We start from the raw sequence: 18,273 nt of genomic DNA on the forward strand, positions 1-18,273 counted from the left end.
CTGGCTTTAGCAGTCTTTATACAGCTGTGATGGAGAGAGCTACAGGCTTTAACAACTTTAGGAAAATTCAGATCACTTTACAAATTCAGCAGTCTACCTGGGAATTGCCTTCTTGTAGATTCAGCTCTCTGACTTACCTTCCTCACCTTCATACTTCTCAATTTAAACAAAACAAAACAAAGCAAAACACAATTCCGTTTATGTCAAATGACATTATTCTCTGCTTGGTGACCTCCTTACTATCTTTTAAGACCCAGATCAGATGTACTCACTTTGTGAAGACTTCACCATCCCCAAATAGAACTAATTTCTTTCTTCAGTATTTCTCATAGAAGAACCACAATAACAATGGCTAACGTTTATTGAGCGCTTACTAGGCACCAGTCCCTTTATAAGCAGTGGTTCTTAATCAACTTTGTGAGGCAACTCCTGCTCTCATCCCTAGCTTACAGATGAGATGTACAAAAGGCTTAGAGGAGTTTAGTAATGTGTGCAGGGCCTCAAACCTAGGCCTAGGGTCTAAGCCTAGGTCTTGTTGATGTTCTAAGTGACATAAATGATCCCAGAAGTGACCTCTTCATCACTGTGTTCTCTCTTATTCTCCTTCCTCCCATACCTATATAGGTCTATAAAATGTATGGTCACATTGATTACAGTTTTGTATGTACACCCGTCCCAAGCACAAAAAAAAAAAAAAAAAAAAAAGATTCAAGGTGGTAAAAATGGCATCTTGGTTACCCCTGTTGAAGAATAATCCTTTAAAATCCTGACTCATATGGATATGAAATGAACACTTGTTAAAATTTTTGTTTAACTCACTAATAAATGAGGGAACCAAGAAATTTGTTATAATGGGTTCACGAGAATAACAAATTTATATGGATTGAAAAAATGTTGGGATGAATCTACAAATGGATTCAAAACTAGAGAGGGAGTCCACTGAACCTCCACTGGACAGAACTTACTTGCAACTACAGATAAGAATTATTTGCATTGCTTTTATTTATCTGCAAGTGACCAAGTTGTAAAATAGCCAAAGGCTAAGGCATTTATCCCTATGGGATCAGATAATGCCCAGAGGTTTCAGCATTCCATTCAGTGGGTGCTCATCCCAACAGTACTGCATAGCAAAGGGCTTAAGCTCCTGATTTCGACAGGTTCCAAATCAAGAGTCCCAAGCTTAATGTGGGATCTTAAATAAAATTTGGAGTATACAAAAAGGACATGCATATGGGTGTGCACTGGCACACACGTTATGCAGAGATCTTGAAAGGATTCAAGATCATAATATAGGAAATAATATAGGAAATATAGGAAAACCCCTGGCACATAATAGATACTGCTAAATATTAGGTGTTATTTTTAGTGATATAATGTCTAACATATAGTTGTTGCTTAATAAATGTTTGTTGAGTGACAAAATAAGGAGTGGACAAACTCTTTTCCATAAAGGTCCAAATAGTCAATATTTTAGTCTCCCATCAGGTCCGTACCTTGGACACACCAACCTTGTGATAATCATGGGGAAATGTAAACTATGACATACTCTACCAAGGTAATAAATATTCATTTCCACAGGGAAGAAAGTTCTCCGTGGCTTCTTCTGTTCCATTAATTGTTGAGCTACTTGTAAGAGGTTAAACCTTGGAAACCTTGGCTTTATGAGTTGGAATGGTAGAGAAAGACAGTAGAATTTGTTCCCCTTTAGCAGAGTTTTAATAAGATATATATATATATATATATATATATTTTTTTTTTTTACTTAGTTAGACCCAACACCTCTTCATGAATGTCACCCCAACATTTAAAAAATTAAATGCCGGGCAGCCCCGGTGGCTCAGTGGTTTAGTGCCGCCTTCAGCCCAGGGCCTGATCCTGGAGACCCAGGATTGAGTCCCACGTTGGGCTCCCTGCATGGAACCTGCTTCTCCCTCTGCCTGTGTCTCTTCCTCTCTCTCTCTCTCTCTCTCTCTCTCTCTCTCTCTCTGCCTCTCATGAATAAATAAGTAAAATCTTTAAAAAAAATTAAATGCCTTATTTTTGATATCTCTTATGGTTCTTTCTGCTGGACTGAGCCAGATGAGGACGCTTTCAGGTGCACCAGTATTTGCAAATGACCCACACTTTGTTTTTGACGTTGTAATTGTAATTATTGATGTGAAAAAAAAAGTGTGCTCCGTTTGAGGACAATCTGCTCTTATACCTGGGTGGGTTGTATTGCATGAGAAGAAGGAGGATGGCCGAAGGACAGAGCAGACACTGAGCAGACAGCTTGGGGCAGAGCCACCTAACTAGCCTTGCACCTTTGCCAAGGCTCAGTTTCCACATTTGTAAAATGGGGGGAGGACAGGGGCTACCTACCACAAGGATTAGATGAAAACTATTATGTGAAGGGCATCACATGGTGCCTGGCTTCTAAATGAAGGCTGTTGCCATTGCTTATTATTATTACTGTTGTTATTTTCAACCAAAGAAGTTTATATCTGTAGCCCGGTGTCTTAGTTTGGGTGGCTATAACAAATACCACAGAGTGGGTGGCTTAAGCAACAGATACTTGTTTCTCATAGTTTCAGAGGCTGGAAATTCCATGGTCAGGGCGCCTGCCAATTTGTTGAAAGCCCCTCTGTGGCTTCTAGACGGCTACCTTCTTGCTCTGTCCTTACACGGCTGAGGGAGAGATCATCTTTCTCGTGTAGCTTTTTATGAGGTCACTAGTCCAATTCATGACCTAACTACCTCCCAGATGCTCTGTGTCCTAACACTGTCACATAAGGATTCATTAGGGGTGTTCACAAATTCAGTCCATAGCACTAGATCAATGATTAAAGTGTGGAGAGGATGGAACCCACGGGGGAGTTAATAGTGTAGGTCATTGTAGTTCATCTGTGGCTCCATCTCTGATCCTCATTGCAGTCTACTCAGGATGGCTTCTGGTTTAATATCATCAGGTTTCTACTGCTCTTTCCATACCCTCTCCTTTCTACCTTTCCATCTTTCTATCCCCCACCCCCACTTCCCTTCACATCCTGCACAAAGCCTCAGTTTTCCCAAAAGCCTGCTTTCTTTGTGGCCCCCTGCACCTCTCAGTGCGTGAGGGAGGAAGATATTTTCCACGGCCTTTCAGGACTGGTTCGGGCCCCAGCATCTGGCTCTCTCTGGTCTGGCTTCCCCAGTCCACATGGCCTCTCAGACCTTCCACTGCTCACTGTCTTGTGACTGCCCCAGCCACACCTCTTTACTCTGAGGTCCCTACACATGCTAAGTGCTTCCACATTGCTCCTCCTGTTGCCTGAGTTTCTAAATCCTATGTTTGTTGAAATCCCAATTCAAGTTCCAACGTTAGGCCACTCCTTTTCTGCCTGAGTTTCTAAATCTTATGTTTGTTGAAATCCCAATTCAAGTTCCAACGTTAGGCCACTCTCATGCTTCTTTCTGAGCCTAAGATCCTTTGTCCTGAGCATTTGAAATTGGCCTATTACCTTGTCCTTTGCCCACTGTAATGTCCCCTGTCCTTTTTCCTAGCCTGCAGGCAGGGCCAGGCATTTTTCACTCCACAGCACCTCACAGAGCCTTGATTATAACACTTTGGCTCACTCTTTTAAAAGCCACCTGTAAAAAAAAATAAATAATTAAAAAAAATAAAAGCCACCTGTTTAAATGTTGTGAAATGACTAAATGAGCAGAAACCAGGCATGCAGGTCAGCATTTGATGAATTAATGGACAGATCAATTGGAGGATCCTTGAAGGAACCCTCCTTATTGCTTCTTTGTCCTTCTAGAACCTATCATGGCACCTGGCACACAGGTAGGCGCCTAAGAAATTGGGTGTTAGGGATCCCTGGGTGGCTCAGCGGTTTAGTGCCTGCCTTTGGCCCAGGGCGCGATCCTGGAGTCATGGGATCGAGTCCCGCGTCGGGCTCCCGGCATGGAGCCTGCTTCTCCCTCCTCCTGTGTCTCTGCCCCCCTCTCTCTCTCTCTCTCTCTCTCTCTCTGTCTATCATAAATAAATAAATCTTTAAAAAAAAAAAAAGAAAGAAAGAAATTGGGTGTTGACTGAATGCTTGACCGAGTGTACGGAGTAACAGGCGCCCAGTACCGTGTCGCATGCCTTCTTTTTTCTCAGATGCAAGGCCACTACCCAGAATTGTAAGCCGATTAACTTGGTTGTTAGGTTAGAAGAGAGGGAAACACTTAACTCTGGGTAGTACATCTCCAGTGAGATATTTATGGCCCAACGATGTGCCAGCTGAGAGGCTTAAGCGGCTCATAGAGTCGCTAGCCTGACGGGCACTAAAACACCTGGAATGGCATTGGTAGGAAGACCATGAATTCATAGCAGATTCAGTGCTCAAAGAATTAAATTGTTACCACTTAATATTCATCGAATGTCGGCACTGTACTTCTGCACTAGGAAAAAATAGACGAGACATACTTCGTGCAGTGGGCTTTGTTAGCTATAATTAGTTGCTGATAGAACAGTGTTGATACAGCAGTTCAGCAGTTAAAGAAAAGCAGTGCCCTTGGTACAAATGTGAATATATTTATACATCTGGTTCTGTTATGCTTACTTACTGTGTTTCAGCACCATTACTGTTCCCCGGGCATGATGGCTAAACTAGAATTTCGCCAGCTCATAGTTTTAGAAAAATGAGAACAGCCCCACTTCTGACGCAACTTAGTCAAATCACATGCCCTTTAATTTTTGTTTTGTTGTGGTAACTGGAATTCTGGCCTTGCTCTCTTTTACACTAGATCTCCCCGGAAGCCTTTTCTACAGTCCTACGTTGCAATTTTACTTCTCTTTCCATATAAAGTCTCGCTAATTCGGATTATATTTGCATGGATCTGGACTGCGTTTATCTTTGCACTGTCTGGGAAAGCAGAGAACAAAATCGCAAAGAGAAAGGACATGTTTTAAGCTACTTAAGAGACCGCGTTATCTCTGAAGCCTTAAACAATAGTGGTGTAGAAACCACGCAGCTAGCCATGTGGGGGGGTCACTGGGTCTTGCCCCTCTTTCTACGCTTAAAGGAGGAAGAGTCTGGAAGAGAAGTGACTTGCCCAGGGTCACATAGCTAAGTGATGACCAGTGAGTAAAAGTGCAGGAGCTCCTGGACTTTACAAACAGGGCTTTTTAAACAAAACAAAACAAAACCAAACAAAACAAACAACAACAACAAACCAATGAGGCTCATCTTTCAACTAATGTAGTCCTTTTAAAGAGACATGTATTTGGAAATATTTACAATCAGTGTGCACATGTGACTTGACGTACCTGAGAAAGAGGAACGCTTTTAATTTCTACCCACATTCTAAAAAATCAAACTTTTATATTGCTCACTTCCCCCAACATACTACAATTGCGGATTGTTCTGAGCTTTTAAGAGATTCCGTTTGACTAGATAACTTACACGAGAATTTGAAGGCATTAGAACTTGGATGTTTTCGATAGTGAACTCCACTAATTCTAAGCAGACTCTCTAAATCTTGATGGCTACCAGAGTTTAGGCGACTTGTTAGCATCTTATAATTTTTATCTTTTTTTATTCTCCAAGTGCCAGCATCTTTTTAAGCTTTAGAAATTGAGTGGGTGGAAAAAGAAATTGGAACTTAGGAACTCTGAGTTCTAGTTCTTTAGAGTGGAAAACTTTTAAATCGTACTACTTATTTCAGTGTGTAGTTTATTTATTTTTATGTGTAGTTAAAACATAAAGCCAACCTATCTCCCTCATGAATTCATAAATGACATTGTTTAGGGCAAAACTTAAGTGTGTGTATATATATATATATATGTATATATATACACAATAGGACTTTTAACAGAAACCACAAGTAGCAGTGTGAGTAAGCAGACCATGAAGAAGATATTCAGAGAAGTAGGATCTCTAAAGCCTCTTTCAATATAAAATTTTATGATTTTACTAACTTACACCCGGTATTTAGATTCCATTGTTTCTGCTGGTGGGCTTTGCATACCTTTAGCAACCAGTACACCTAGGGTGTATATAACTTCAGCTTTCATACCACCTAAATTTTCTGGGTAAAAAAATGAAAGCTTTAATGTCACACTGGAAAACTTTTTAGAGATAGTCAGTAGAATGCATAAAAAGCAGCAGGATTTTCAAGTGGAATGGGGATGGTAAATACACTTGATTCCTGTTAAAATGCTTTGTAAGGATAATATTCTATTCTCACACTGAATTGTAGGCTAATTGTGTACACAAGGCTTTTCCTGCACACATGGTCTAAAGAAGAAATCCATGTCATAACAAATGACATGATAACAGCTTTTATGAAGATCTATCAATGGGGCTTGCAACAACACTGTATGAATTTGTTATTGGGAAAAATAACAGATATTGTCAGAAGAGTATTCCATAGTGGAAGCGGTAATGTTATCGTATTTTTATGGGTAAAAAATCTCTAATGTGTCAAGACTGAATAAATGAGAATGGTTTATTTGTTTGAATATGCAATGAGATATGTAAACACTTGACAGCCAAGCTCTAAGAACAAGATTTGAGGGTTGGCACAAAACTTGGAGACTGTTCAAGAAGACGATTTGATGAAAGTTCCTCTCTGAAGGACCACCAGTGTGCCCAGCATGGTCGTCTCTCCATTGCCCCTAACAACATTTGTCTTTGATACGCAGCTCTCGGGCCCATGAATTCACAAGCCCATGAATTCTAACACCTCACAGGGAGGCGTTCAGACCAATCATATCATATGGAGGAGGAGACCAGCTGGGCTCCGAGGGCCCTGGAAATCTTAATACACAAGAGAATGTTGAAGAAACTGGGCTCCTCTATTAGAGTGGAGAAGATATTAGGGGGTTATAATACTTGTCCTCAAATATTTGAAGAGCCATCAAAGGAAAAGGGGACTGGATTCTTATTCTCTGGTATTTCAAATGCAGAAAGTTAAGATTAAGGATGAAAGTAGGAGGAAGGAAATAATTGCTTTGATGGTGGGGTATGTGTTCAGACAGTGTCCAGTGTTGTGTATGTGACCTCCTTGAACTCTCAGAAAGTCCCTGTGTGGCAGCTGTTACCTCCTTGTAACAGAAGAGATGGAAATCAGAGAAACTACAAGATATTACTTCTACTAATAATAGCAAAAATAATACTACTTAGTGAAACAAAAATTGCTTATTGAGTATCTGCTGTGTCAGGCTGTTCTAAATGCTTCTAGTACATGACACCTGTTTTTATCCTCAGCAATCCTATGAGAGAGGTACTATTTTTATATCCATTTTATTGGTGAGGAAACTAAGACACAGAGGTTGAGCCCCTTGTTTGGTGTCACACTGCTAAAAAATCTGCAGCAAGAGTCAAAGCCAGACAGGCCAGTATACTTCACTCTTACATCATTCTGCATCTTTGCTCTCGGAGCATGTGCTATGTGCCAGACCCAGTCTTTGAGAGTTTCTATCCTCATAGCATCATAGCATATTAGGCGTTCCTATTCCCATTTTACAGATGAGGGGAAATAAAAAATGAAGCCCCAAAGGATGAAATGACTTGCCAGAAGCAAATACCTCAGCCAACACTGTTAGTTTTTCGGGCTCTGGGCCAAGTCTCTTTGGACCGTGAGCTTTCTGTGCACTTGCAGAGGTGTAGATCTTGAATCAGAAACTTTAGCAAGAAGAACTATGGCAAACCAGAACTAGATGGAGTGGGTGTGGAAAGAGGAGGAAACTCAGGATCTCTCCTCAGGAAACCTTGGGAAGAAGACTTGGGTGTCAGTTAGGCAGAAATGAGGTAGGAAGGATTCAAGCTTCATACAAAGCATTGAACGCAATGCCTTTTAAAATTTTGTCCAGCTCTGTGATTTTATGATGCTCTGTTTTCTTCTCATCTTCCCAAGTCATCTTGTTTTCCCCTGGGTGTGCTCAAATGTACGTGCAAATCTCACTGTGATATTTGAATCTGGCTCTGGGGGTTAGATCGCCATGGTAAGATACTCACTTGCTAGCATACTTGACATGATGCCTTAGGGGAAATGGTCGATCATTTGAGAAGTCAGCAGCATAAACAGTAAGCAGTGAAGTTAACTAAGAGGGAAAATGTAGTCTGTGGGTCTTCCCATGATGTGAACAGGTCGATCTTCTAAAGGTTGTTGGGGTCTCCCTTAGGCATGCTGTTACAGTGAAAATATTTGGCTGCCTGGACTTTCATTTTCAAAGCATTTACCAAATGCCCAATTTGGAAATAGTAGTTTCCCGAGGGTTGTCTCAACTTTAATTATATCTGCTGCAACTTGCCTAATCTACTTGATGTCTTATTTTCAAGTCTGAATGTCTTTGGGTGGAAATGTCTTCCTTCCTCTGAACCTGGGGTAACATTTGTCATGTTATCCTGCAGCGTGGCTCTGACATGCTGTTCTGTTTTGGCTCCTGAAACCATCTCTTGCCTTGTTTTGAGTCCTGTGGGTAACAAAGGACATCAGTGTCTCTGGGTCCGAGGATGTATATAAATTCTCTATTTGCCTCTTTATAACTCTTCCTTCCCCAAGCCTCTACCTTGAATGTATCCTCCGTATCTCTCTTAAACATTTACCTAATTTGCTTTGGTGACATCAGACTGGTGATATTGGTGTGAGCCTTTTCTGACAGTCTTCCTGTGTACTTCTGACTCGTTATTTCAGCTCAGATCTAGGGTGATGCATTTTCTCCCTTTTCCCTTTCCCCTCTAATTTTCTATTCCTTGGCCTTTCTTTCACTGTTAATTCTGTTGGACATTTAAATGTTTCTCTGGAGGAGGTGGGAAGGTGGGGAGGGAAGTGGAAGCCACTTAAAATTGACTGGTATTCCAATCAGTAACCTCAGAAAATTATTGTCCAGTCTAGAACTAAGATGGGAAACAGATTATGTACCATGTGATGATTTGCTTCTCTAAACCGAGTAGAAGTTACAGAATAGGGGCCTATTCATAATAAGGGATTTATATCTGTGCTGCTACTTTCTGTCTGATAAATTCAGAGTGATAACTATAATGCTTGTCCCTCTGATAAACTCCGATGGATCTGTAGAGGATTTTGATGGCCGTAGTTGTGCCTGTAGCTCAACTGAGTTACAGAAAAGAGAGGAACTAGGACAGTGTCTGTATATTACCATTAGATTGAGAACTAGAAAATGAAGATATATTGATATGTGTGTGTATATACATATATATATATTTGAATTATTCATGTATTTAGAATTCCAGTGGTTGATATTTATTTAATTTTCATTCAAATGTTGGTGGATTAAGTATCAATGTGCACAGTCTCATTCCAATGAGCATCTTAACTTTTGACATGGGAACAGAATATTATTATCACTTTGGCTTTTCCCTTCCAGTCTGCTGCAGAGAACAGTCATTCATTCTCTCGGGAAACTACTTTTAGAAGACAGGAGATATTAATGAGACTGGAACCACTAAGACTGAGTATAATAGAATCTCAGTAATGGAAGGGAAGACACCAAACATTTTTATGTATATAGAAAAGTCAACATCGGATATGATCAGAAGGGTTTCCAGGTTACTCATGAGATCTCAGTGTATTAGATCTCTGTATCTAATATCTATCTCCATGGTAATAGCATTATTAATTTCTAACCTTTACAGGAAAAATTCATTAATTTTTTGCAGAAGTTAAACTTTCTTTTTGGGTTTCCAATTAGACCCACCACGTTAACCAGTTCACCGCTCCTCCTCCATCCTCTCTCTTTTCTCTCCTCTTGCTTCCTTTCTTCCTTCTTCTTTTCCTTCTTCTGTGACAATGAGAAAATTATGCTAAAAGATTAACTGTTAAAGAAATGCGAGACTACCCGGGTTGTATATCCATGTCATTTATTCTCCTCACTAAAATTTCCATTGCTAAAACAAATCATTTCTTTAAAAAAAATAATAAAACTGTGGAAAAAAGAAAGAAAAATTAAACAAAGCCGGTAGAGGCAGCACATATAGGGGCTCTCGTGTTGAGCTTCCACTGTGCTCTCTGCTGCATGTTAACGATCAGGGGAGGGGCTGTGACATGAAATATTGTTCCTTATTTAATGTTTCACACTCTCATCTCTGCATTGCATATTTGCCTCTCTTGTGACCTTCTCTTTGCCTTTATAACTGCTTATTTTCACCCATAATCCAAAAGAAGTGTACATTCCTACAGAGAAATTAAAGGAAGCTGTCAGTGTAGAGTTAATATAGTTAAAGCATCCTTAACTCTGCTACAAACCCCTTAAATAATTAAAACTGTATGCTTGAAGAGTCAGATTTGCATTTCTTTACCAAGTTTATTTAGCACACTTTGTTACACTCAATTAAATGAGACGGTTCTGTTTCATTTTCTTTGCTTCGGGTTGATCATTTTGCCTTTTGATTCGTATGCCCTAGTGTAATTTCACAGTGCTTAGGTCTCTAAAACTATACATATATTAATGCATATGTAGAGCTATACACACCCATTAAAAGGCTTACTATTTGTACTGAATAGAATCTTTGCCCAAGGCATTTGAGCGTAGCAAGTCCTCTAAGGTGTAACTGGGACTGCAGGTAATTCATTGTGGTGAAGAGGAGCTTGACAAAGTTCTTTTTAACGTTCAGTGTTTTTAAGTCCTGTTATTTTGGCATCACCTTCTCTCCCCACCGTTTGATTTGTGAATCACTTAGCAAAAACAAGAAGATACAGGTGTTGAATGGTTGTGGAAAGGAAATTAAACATAAGTACTACCTATATCTTCCACATCTCGGTTGGCAAAGCGCGTGCAGAGTGTTCTCCGTAAATTAGTTCACTGCTTAAGTTATGCATGTTTAAGAAGGAATAAATGTAGTTATCCATTTCTTAATGAGTAGTGGGATCAATTGGAGCATGATGAGAGAAAATAGCATAATTTTGCTTCCCCAGTTGGGGTTCGATATCCCTAAACTTCACCATTAATCACTCTATCAGTTTCCTGGGTTGATTCTGATTCTCCATGTAAGATGTTCTTTCCTTTTCATTCTCCTAACAGGTAAGTAAGCCTTTTTGAATTTGCTTAATGGAGTTGTAGATGGGCAATGCTTTCTCCTTTGTATCCCACCCAACGTCTCCCTTGTTACAACGGGCCCTTCTGCCCTTGCATCAGTTTGTCTGGGTGCGTTCACAGGTAACAGTCGATATGTATATGCAATGACAATTACAAGGGTTCTAATATATTTAACTGTTATGGGATCTGTTATGTCTACTTTAGGGTCGACCCCATCCCATATGACACTCCAAAACCAGCGGGCCACACGCGGTTTGTCTGCATCTCAGACACACACTCCAGAACAGATGGTATCCAGATGCCTTATGGGGACATCCTTCTCCACACAGGCGATTTCACCGAGCTGGGACTGCCCTCAGAGGTTAAGAAGTTTAATGACTGGTTAGGTAAGGAATGATTGCGTTCTGGTGCCCCCAATTAACCTTTCCCGTCCGAGTGTCACTCACTGCGTCCTAATTGAATTAGAGCACTTGGAAGCCAGCTCAGCCATTTCTCGTATGATATGCGGTGGTGTCTAGCTTTAATCCAATTCTGTTAATTAAAGATGAATTTTTAGATATTTAATTTTACTGTGCATCCTTTCAGTGCCTGGCCTCAGAGGCTCTGGGGCAAAGGGACGGAAAGCTTTGAAACCCATCTCATCTCACTCATGCTGCTTTAATGAGGGCATTCATTGGCACACATGAGACCTAGAATCATATTTTTAATTCATTGGCTCTGCAATCTTTCCCAGATATTATGAGCAAAGATGTACAAATGACCTACTAGTAAGAGAACATTTCTAAGAAATGAAGGAGGAGGAGGATGTAAAAGTCCTGCGAAGGGACGGTCCTAGCACAGTGCTGCTTGAGGGCAGCTTTCCTAAAGGGAACCAAAGGAAACCAAAGGGTGTCCTAAAACCCCTGAAATGCTAAGTTATCCTGCTGTAAAGCTCCCCCAACTTGGAATATGAAACCACCCTAGATACACCAAGCAAAGGATAATGGCAACTTTGTGGTTACTGTAGAGGCACCTGCAGGTCAGGGGTATGGAAAAATATTGGCTTCTGGGTCAGACAGTTGCCAAATATTAGCATTACAAGGCAATCATGGGGTTATTCATAGCTAGATTTGATGACACATCTTTTTAAAGAAATCCTCTTAGGTGAGGGAAAGAAGGCAAGGGTTCTGAGATTTTAGAATCTCTAAAGACACTAAAGAATTATATAGTAAAAAGCAGAAATCACTCCAGAAGAATAATGTCATGAATAATATGTCAGCCAATAAAAATCACTCAGGAGATTTAGGCAGAAAGTTTAAAATTCATTTTTCATCAAACTAAAAAGCAGGGGCTGAGAAATTTTTAAATAATTGATGAAATGATAAAATGTCTGTGTTAATGGAAAAACAGCATTTATTACCCACAGTTAAAATATTTTTAAAAATAAGCCTAGCTACTAACATAACTATTTTGAGTTTTCCTGTGACCTTGCACAGCTATCCACATTTTATATAGTTAACCTCAGAGTGTGCATCTGCTCTTTTACTTCTGGCTATTTTCATTGAATAGTAAGTATTGACATGATTTTCAGGGGCTTTGCATAATTTTCATGTTCATCCTTTTAGCAACATGACTTTAATATTGTTCTATGTTTTTATTTAATAAGGCATTCCTCTAAAAATGAATATTGATATTGATAATTTTTCCTCTGATACCTAGCACTGAAATTTGCATTTCCACTTGTGTATGTCTTTTTGCTTCTATTGACTTATTACTCAGGGTGAAGCACTGCATGAGTTAAATTACTAAGTAAAAGGATATGAAATTCTTTATGGTTTTTGCTGTGTATTGGCATCTTGCTTTCCAAGGGGATTGTAACTGTGTATTTCATTAACAATGAATGGATCTACCAATGTAAGCATGATTTCGGCTGTATTGGATATTGAAGCTTTATATTTTGTGCTGTTTTAATAGTTATTCAGTCCTCTCATGTTAAACAGCGGGATACCTTAAATAACATTCAGCGTAATCTCATTTTTATAGATAACTCAGAGATAGAGAAGTTAAGTGACTCTCTCAGAGTCTCCTTGTGGCAGACCTGGGCCTATAATCCAGATCTTTTCACTTCTCTTTTGCCTTTGTAAAATTGGGTTTCAAGTACTATTGTCTCTTAATTTTAGCAACTTTTATTTATGAACTGTTAGTGGGCAAAATTACTTGAGCTTGAATCTTGACAGTTGTAAATTGTTCTGTGAAACTGAATCTCAGTGCAGAAATGGTCTTGCTGCCTTGACAATGTTGATTTGTAAAGAAAGGGAATAGCACTGTGGGAAGTGTTTATAGAAGTACAAGACAGGATAGATCCTGGTTATAATCTTGTTTAGCCACTGACCTTGGGCAACTGAGTTAACCTCTCTTTTCCCCTTGGTTTCCCTCTGCAGAACTAAGGATTAATACTACCTGTCTTTCTGGATTGTTGTGCAGATTAATCAGTAAATGATTGCTGCTAGTAAGTTTTTGTGGGCCATTAATAACTGAATGGGGAATGTGGTGAATGGACCATCAACAGATATTTAAAGGGTAAAAACAAGAAGAGGTCAGAGGAGTTATTTAGTAGATTAGAAGTAAACACTGGGAGATTTTATAAGGGAAAGTACTCTGTAAATGGAAATGTGCCGTAACTAAGGAAATAAAATGATAAGGAAATAAAATGCTAAGGTCCAGTTGCACGGTCAGTTCCTTTTCTTCTCATTTCCCTCTGATCTGTGTGGCAGAAGTCAGAGGCCTCAGAAGGGGGTGTAGAACATGAGGCCAAAGGGAGCCCCTGGGATATGGATGAAGTTGGGATCCCATAGGGAAGGACCAGAATAGCTCAGTTACCCTGGCAACCTTATGGTGCTCTGAGAGTGAGAGATGATGTGAGATTACACTCTACCACTTGGTTTAACAGGAGCCTCTCACCTGAAGAAAGTGCTTTAGCAACAGTTGCCAGATGACCTAGTAGAATAGAGTCAGGGGTCAAATCTGTCTAGGGCTTTTGTCGTAATAGGGCGTCCAGCTCTCACTGGCATGGGTCTTTACAGATTTTGGAAGGTACTTCAAGTTCAGTGAATTGATTTCTATCTTTCTTCTCTAGATTGTCCTGATTATTATTGGAAACAATCTGACCATCCCCCCGGGCTCCTTTTTCTCCCAACAGGTTAATCTGTTTCTACTACAGGCCAGGCATTCCTTCTGTCCCCAAGTCATTCCCCTAAAGATACAAATGTTATCCCATTTTCCAGATGGGGAACCTGAAGCTCAGTTGGGGTAACTTACCCAAAATCATGTAACAAATAAGCTCAGAGAGGTTATCAGAGAAATCCATTCAGGTTCGCTTGACTAGTCAACCTGAAGTTGTCCAACCTCAAAGTATGAGCACTTTTCTGTTACCACTCTGAGCTATTATGAATGGCCTCGAGCAGCTGGGAAGCTTGCAGTTTAGGCTTGAACTAAAACACAGTAGCTTCCAGCAGTTTCATGTGGAAGTTGAGTAGCTGTTGGACCACGTGCTGTTATTTGAAAGATATATTTAAGTCCCTGCCTGTCTTGAGTCTCACCCTGACCTACCAGCTGCAGGGCCTGGGAATCCCATCATGACTTCCCTGTTAGTCCAGAAATGATGGGTCCTGGTTAATTCATACATAGGCCATCTGGCAGGTGTAACACAGAAAGTTATTAATACAAAGTGATTTATGAGATAAGCTAGCACAGCATAGGGTCATAAGAAGATAGAGCTCAAACTAGGTGGTATGGTCAGACTTGGAAAGGTAGTATATCGTGTAAAGATTATAAACAGCTGGAAGGAGTCAGTTTTGAATTCCCTACCTTTGATAGTTGCTTAAACTCTTGAGCCTTTGTTTTCTCTTTTGTAAAATGGGTGTCATAATAATAACATACCCTATGATAGTTGTGCATATGTACTCTGTGGTAAAGCTTGGACCATTCTTAGCATAGCCCTGGCCTGTGGACAATTTTCAACAACTAGCATAGAGGAAGACAACAGAGCCAGAGGCAAAAAGTCCAAAAAACAGACACTAGAAGGGGCTGGCACCATGGAGTTAAAGAGAGATTTAGACTCTAAGAGGGAGCCCCAAAGGGTATTACGAGTAGAAGCTGAAAACAAGCCTCCCTTACTGGACAGAATGCTAGGACATTAGAGGCCTCCACTTCTCTCCTCATTTGAGAGAAGGGGAAACTGAGATTAGAAGTTAAATAAATTATCCAGGGTCACTCAGATAATAGATGGCAACATAGAGACTAGAACTTGAATGACAAGGGAGGTTGAATGAATATGTACTATCTGTGGGTGGTAGGTATACCAGTTCCCCGCTCCCCCAATTACATGTATCGTTCATGTTGTCCTCACAATAACTGATGAAGTAGTTCCTGTTATTTATAAGTAAGCTGTTAGTTTCTTTAATACATATGAGGAAACCAAGCCTTGGTGAAGTTCCTTTATCTATGATCATTAACAACTAGAAGGTAACCTCAGGATTTGAACCTGGGTCCATCAGACTCCATTTCCTGAGCGTGTCCTCCTGTCTTTCTCTATTTGCAATGGGGGGCTTAGGATCCCTGCTGGAGGGACTGTATCCTGGGTAAAATAGTGGTTCTTTGAATAACTGCCTCCTTTGACACACACACTCACACATACGGATGCTGACTGGTCTAAGGTGGTTTACGTCATGTTATAACAGTCTTATGGCACAGCCTCTTGAATAGGAGTTGGCTGTTGGCGGGACATTGTGAGGTGGGGAAGCATTCTTACCATTTGGTGTGGCTGATTCCAGTGGCAGTGAATGACAAGGAGGTAAATATCCATAGAGAATTCTGAAGATGAAGCCGGCACATAGGCTCCAAGGGATGTCTAAATTATGTTGTGGCATTAGCATTCCAATGCACTCATCTCAGTCCTTGAAATGAATAGCCACTGACTGGAGCCTGAAAATCTTTTCTTTTGTGGGCCAGTCTCTCCCACTTGCGAACCCTTGAATTAAAAAAAAAAAAAAAAAAACAGTTATAGTCTGACAGCTGCTGCTGTTGCCCCACTGGCCCCTTTCCTCTGAAATCTCTGCTGTGGGTCGGAGGATGCAACTTTGAATTTCTATCTGCCATCCTGAGGGAGCCACCAGAATCCTGCTTCTTACTTCTCCCAAGTCTGGCTGACCAGACACCCGAATCCTTGATCCCACAAACCACCTACCTACCCTTCTTCCTACCCAGCTGCTGCCCATGGGTCTTGAAGGGAATCAGCCCAGGGTCAGAGAGACATGTGGCTTCTTATTGCCAGGTACTGCACGGCTATGGGAAAGAGGGACAGATAAATCTTTCCCAAAGAAATTCTTTTTACGGTGATATTTAGATCCTTTTGTCCCATTAATACATTAGATCAGATATGCTACAGGTATGTCACAGATGAATAGGCTTTGCTGAGCTGACCTGGGATCCCGGCCACTCAACCATTACAGCAGTTTCTTTTTTATCTTGGCACAAATGCATCCTAATCACAGCCTTGGCTTAAAAATAAACTTGCCAACTATAAAATGCTTGCTAGGTACCATGTGAGTATTTTTATTGGTAGTAAATTTTGAACCACTGATAGGCGCAAAGGTACATTTTGTGAGGCATTGGGCCATGTGTGGTCTTCCTTCACCTTGCCCCTGAGTTCTTGCAATCTCTGCCTCTTTGGTATTCTTTACTGTTCTTCACTCTCCACTCGATTTCATCCCTGCTGTCCTCTCACCTTCAGAATGGTTTTGGTAGACTTCTTGATGTGGCATGTGCATATTGCGCGTTCATGGTGGTTCTGTAATTGTTTGCTTGTCTCTTCCCTACCAGACAACGGTGTTGTGCCTAATGAGCACTGTTTGTACACCCAGTTCTGAGTATAGGGCCTGAAACATAGTGCACAAAAGTGGTTGCGGAATCATGGAGCGAACGAATGAACATAAAGGTACAAGACTTTTTTCTGCCCGTACTTTGGCTCAAACTTTAAAATTATGTAGTTCCGTATGTAAAATGTCTTTCTTTTTCCTTTCCTTTTGTTTCTCTTTCTCCTCAAAGTATTTATAACACCCAGTTGGCTGTTGTTAATGATATCTACATAACGCGCAGAAATATTTAAAAAGGGTTTGTTGTTGTTGTGTTTCCTATCATAATTAGACAGGGTTCTGGGGTGGCCTGTTGTTTCAGCCTCGAGTTTACATGTGACAGTCTAACCGGTCAGAATCCCTTTTAGCACAGCACTAATGCCATGAACTTTCCATTAGGACTTTTCTTTGGTCTTGGTTGTTATATAATAGCTTTGCGCTTCAGTTTCTCTAGGCCTGAAAGGAAGAATGAAAATGTTCCCAAGGAAAATCTCAAGAAGAAGGTTATTCATATTTGTAGGAGCATTGTATTAGGCATGGTTATAACAGAGTGTGACTGTAACGAACACCACAGATCATAGACATAGAAATCGATTTGGCTTCTTTCACAATAATCAGATTGGGAGACTGTGTCCCTTTTCTAGTGATCTTGCTGTTGGCCCAGAGTTTTGGAGCTGGGTTTTAGGAAAAGCTTTCACAGTCTGGGCTATTTATTTTATTCTTATAGTACATGTAATACATGTCCCTGCCTGATAACTTAGGAAGTAGAGACAAGTGAAAGAAGAAAATAAAACTACCTATGGCCAGAGACAACCACGGTTAACATTTTAGTGTCTTTACAGAAAGTTTTCTATTGATAATTGCACACAAACACACACACACACACCTTTTACCAAAATAGAGATTTATAGTAGTATTGTTTTATTGTGTGTTTTTCATCTTAATATATCACAATTCTCCACATCAATAAATATGGTTAAAGTGCTTTTTCCCCCAAAAATTAATTTTAATATAAATGAGATACACATATATTATAAAAAATCAAGTATTTGATGTGTGCAAAGTAGAAAATATACATCCCTCTACAATCCTATCTTTGGAGTAATTCTTTTTTGTTAGGAATGTGAGAGAAATTTTTTGACTTTCTGTTTCTCTTTTGAATCTTCTCAATGGCGGCATTCACCCTTTAAAGGCTTTTTGTCTAATGACTATTTTAAAAAATTATTACACCTATGTGTACTATCCTATAACTTTAAAAAATTTAACACATCATGCTCTGCATTAGCGTAGCAATCTGCTGTGGGTGCACTCTGGTTTATTTAGCCAGATCTCTATTACTGGACACCTGAGATATCTTGATTCTTGTATTATCTG

General features: G+C 40.1%; 1 protein-coding gene across 4 annotated transcripts in view; it reads left to right on the forward strand.

Moving 5' to 3' along the window:
- MPPED2 (metallophosphoesterase domain containing 2) overlaps positions 1-18,273 on the forward strand; it is a 175,833-nt gene that overhangs the window by 37,183 nt on the left and 120,377 nt on the right. For all 4 annotated transcript variants that reach the window (XM_035701509.2, XM_035701506.2, XM_035701507.2 and 1 more), the window contains exon 3: positions 11,213-11,394. In XM_035701509.2, coding sequence (XP_035557402.1) covers positions 11,213-11,394 — 182 coding nt within the window. The remainder of the gene's footprint in view (positions 1-11,212; positions 11,395-18,273) is intronic.

The sequence above is a fragment of the Canis lupus genome, chromosome 18 (assembly GCF_003254725.2).
Source record: "Canis lupus dingo isolate Sandy chromosome 18, ASM325472v2, whole genome shotgun sequence".
Classification (NCBI taxonomy): domain Eukaryota; kingdom Metazoa; phylum Chordata; class Mammalia; order Carnivora; family Canidae; genus Canis; species Canis lupus.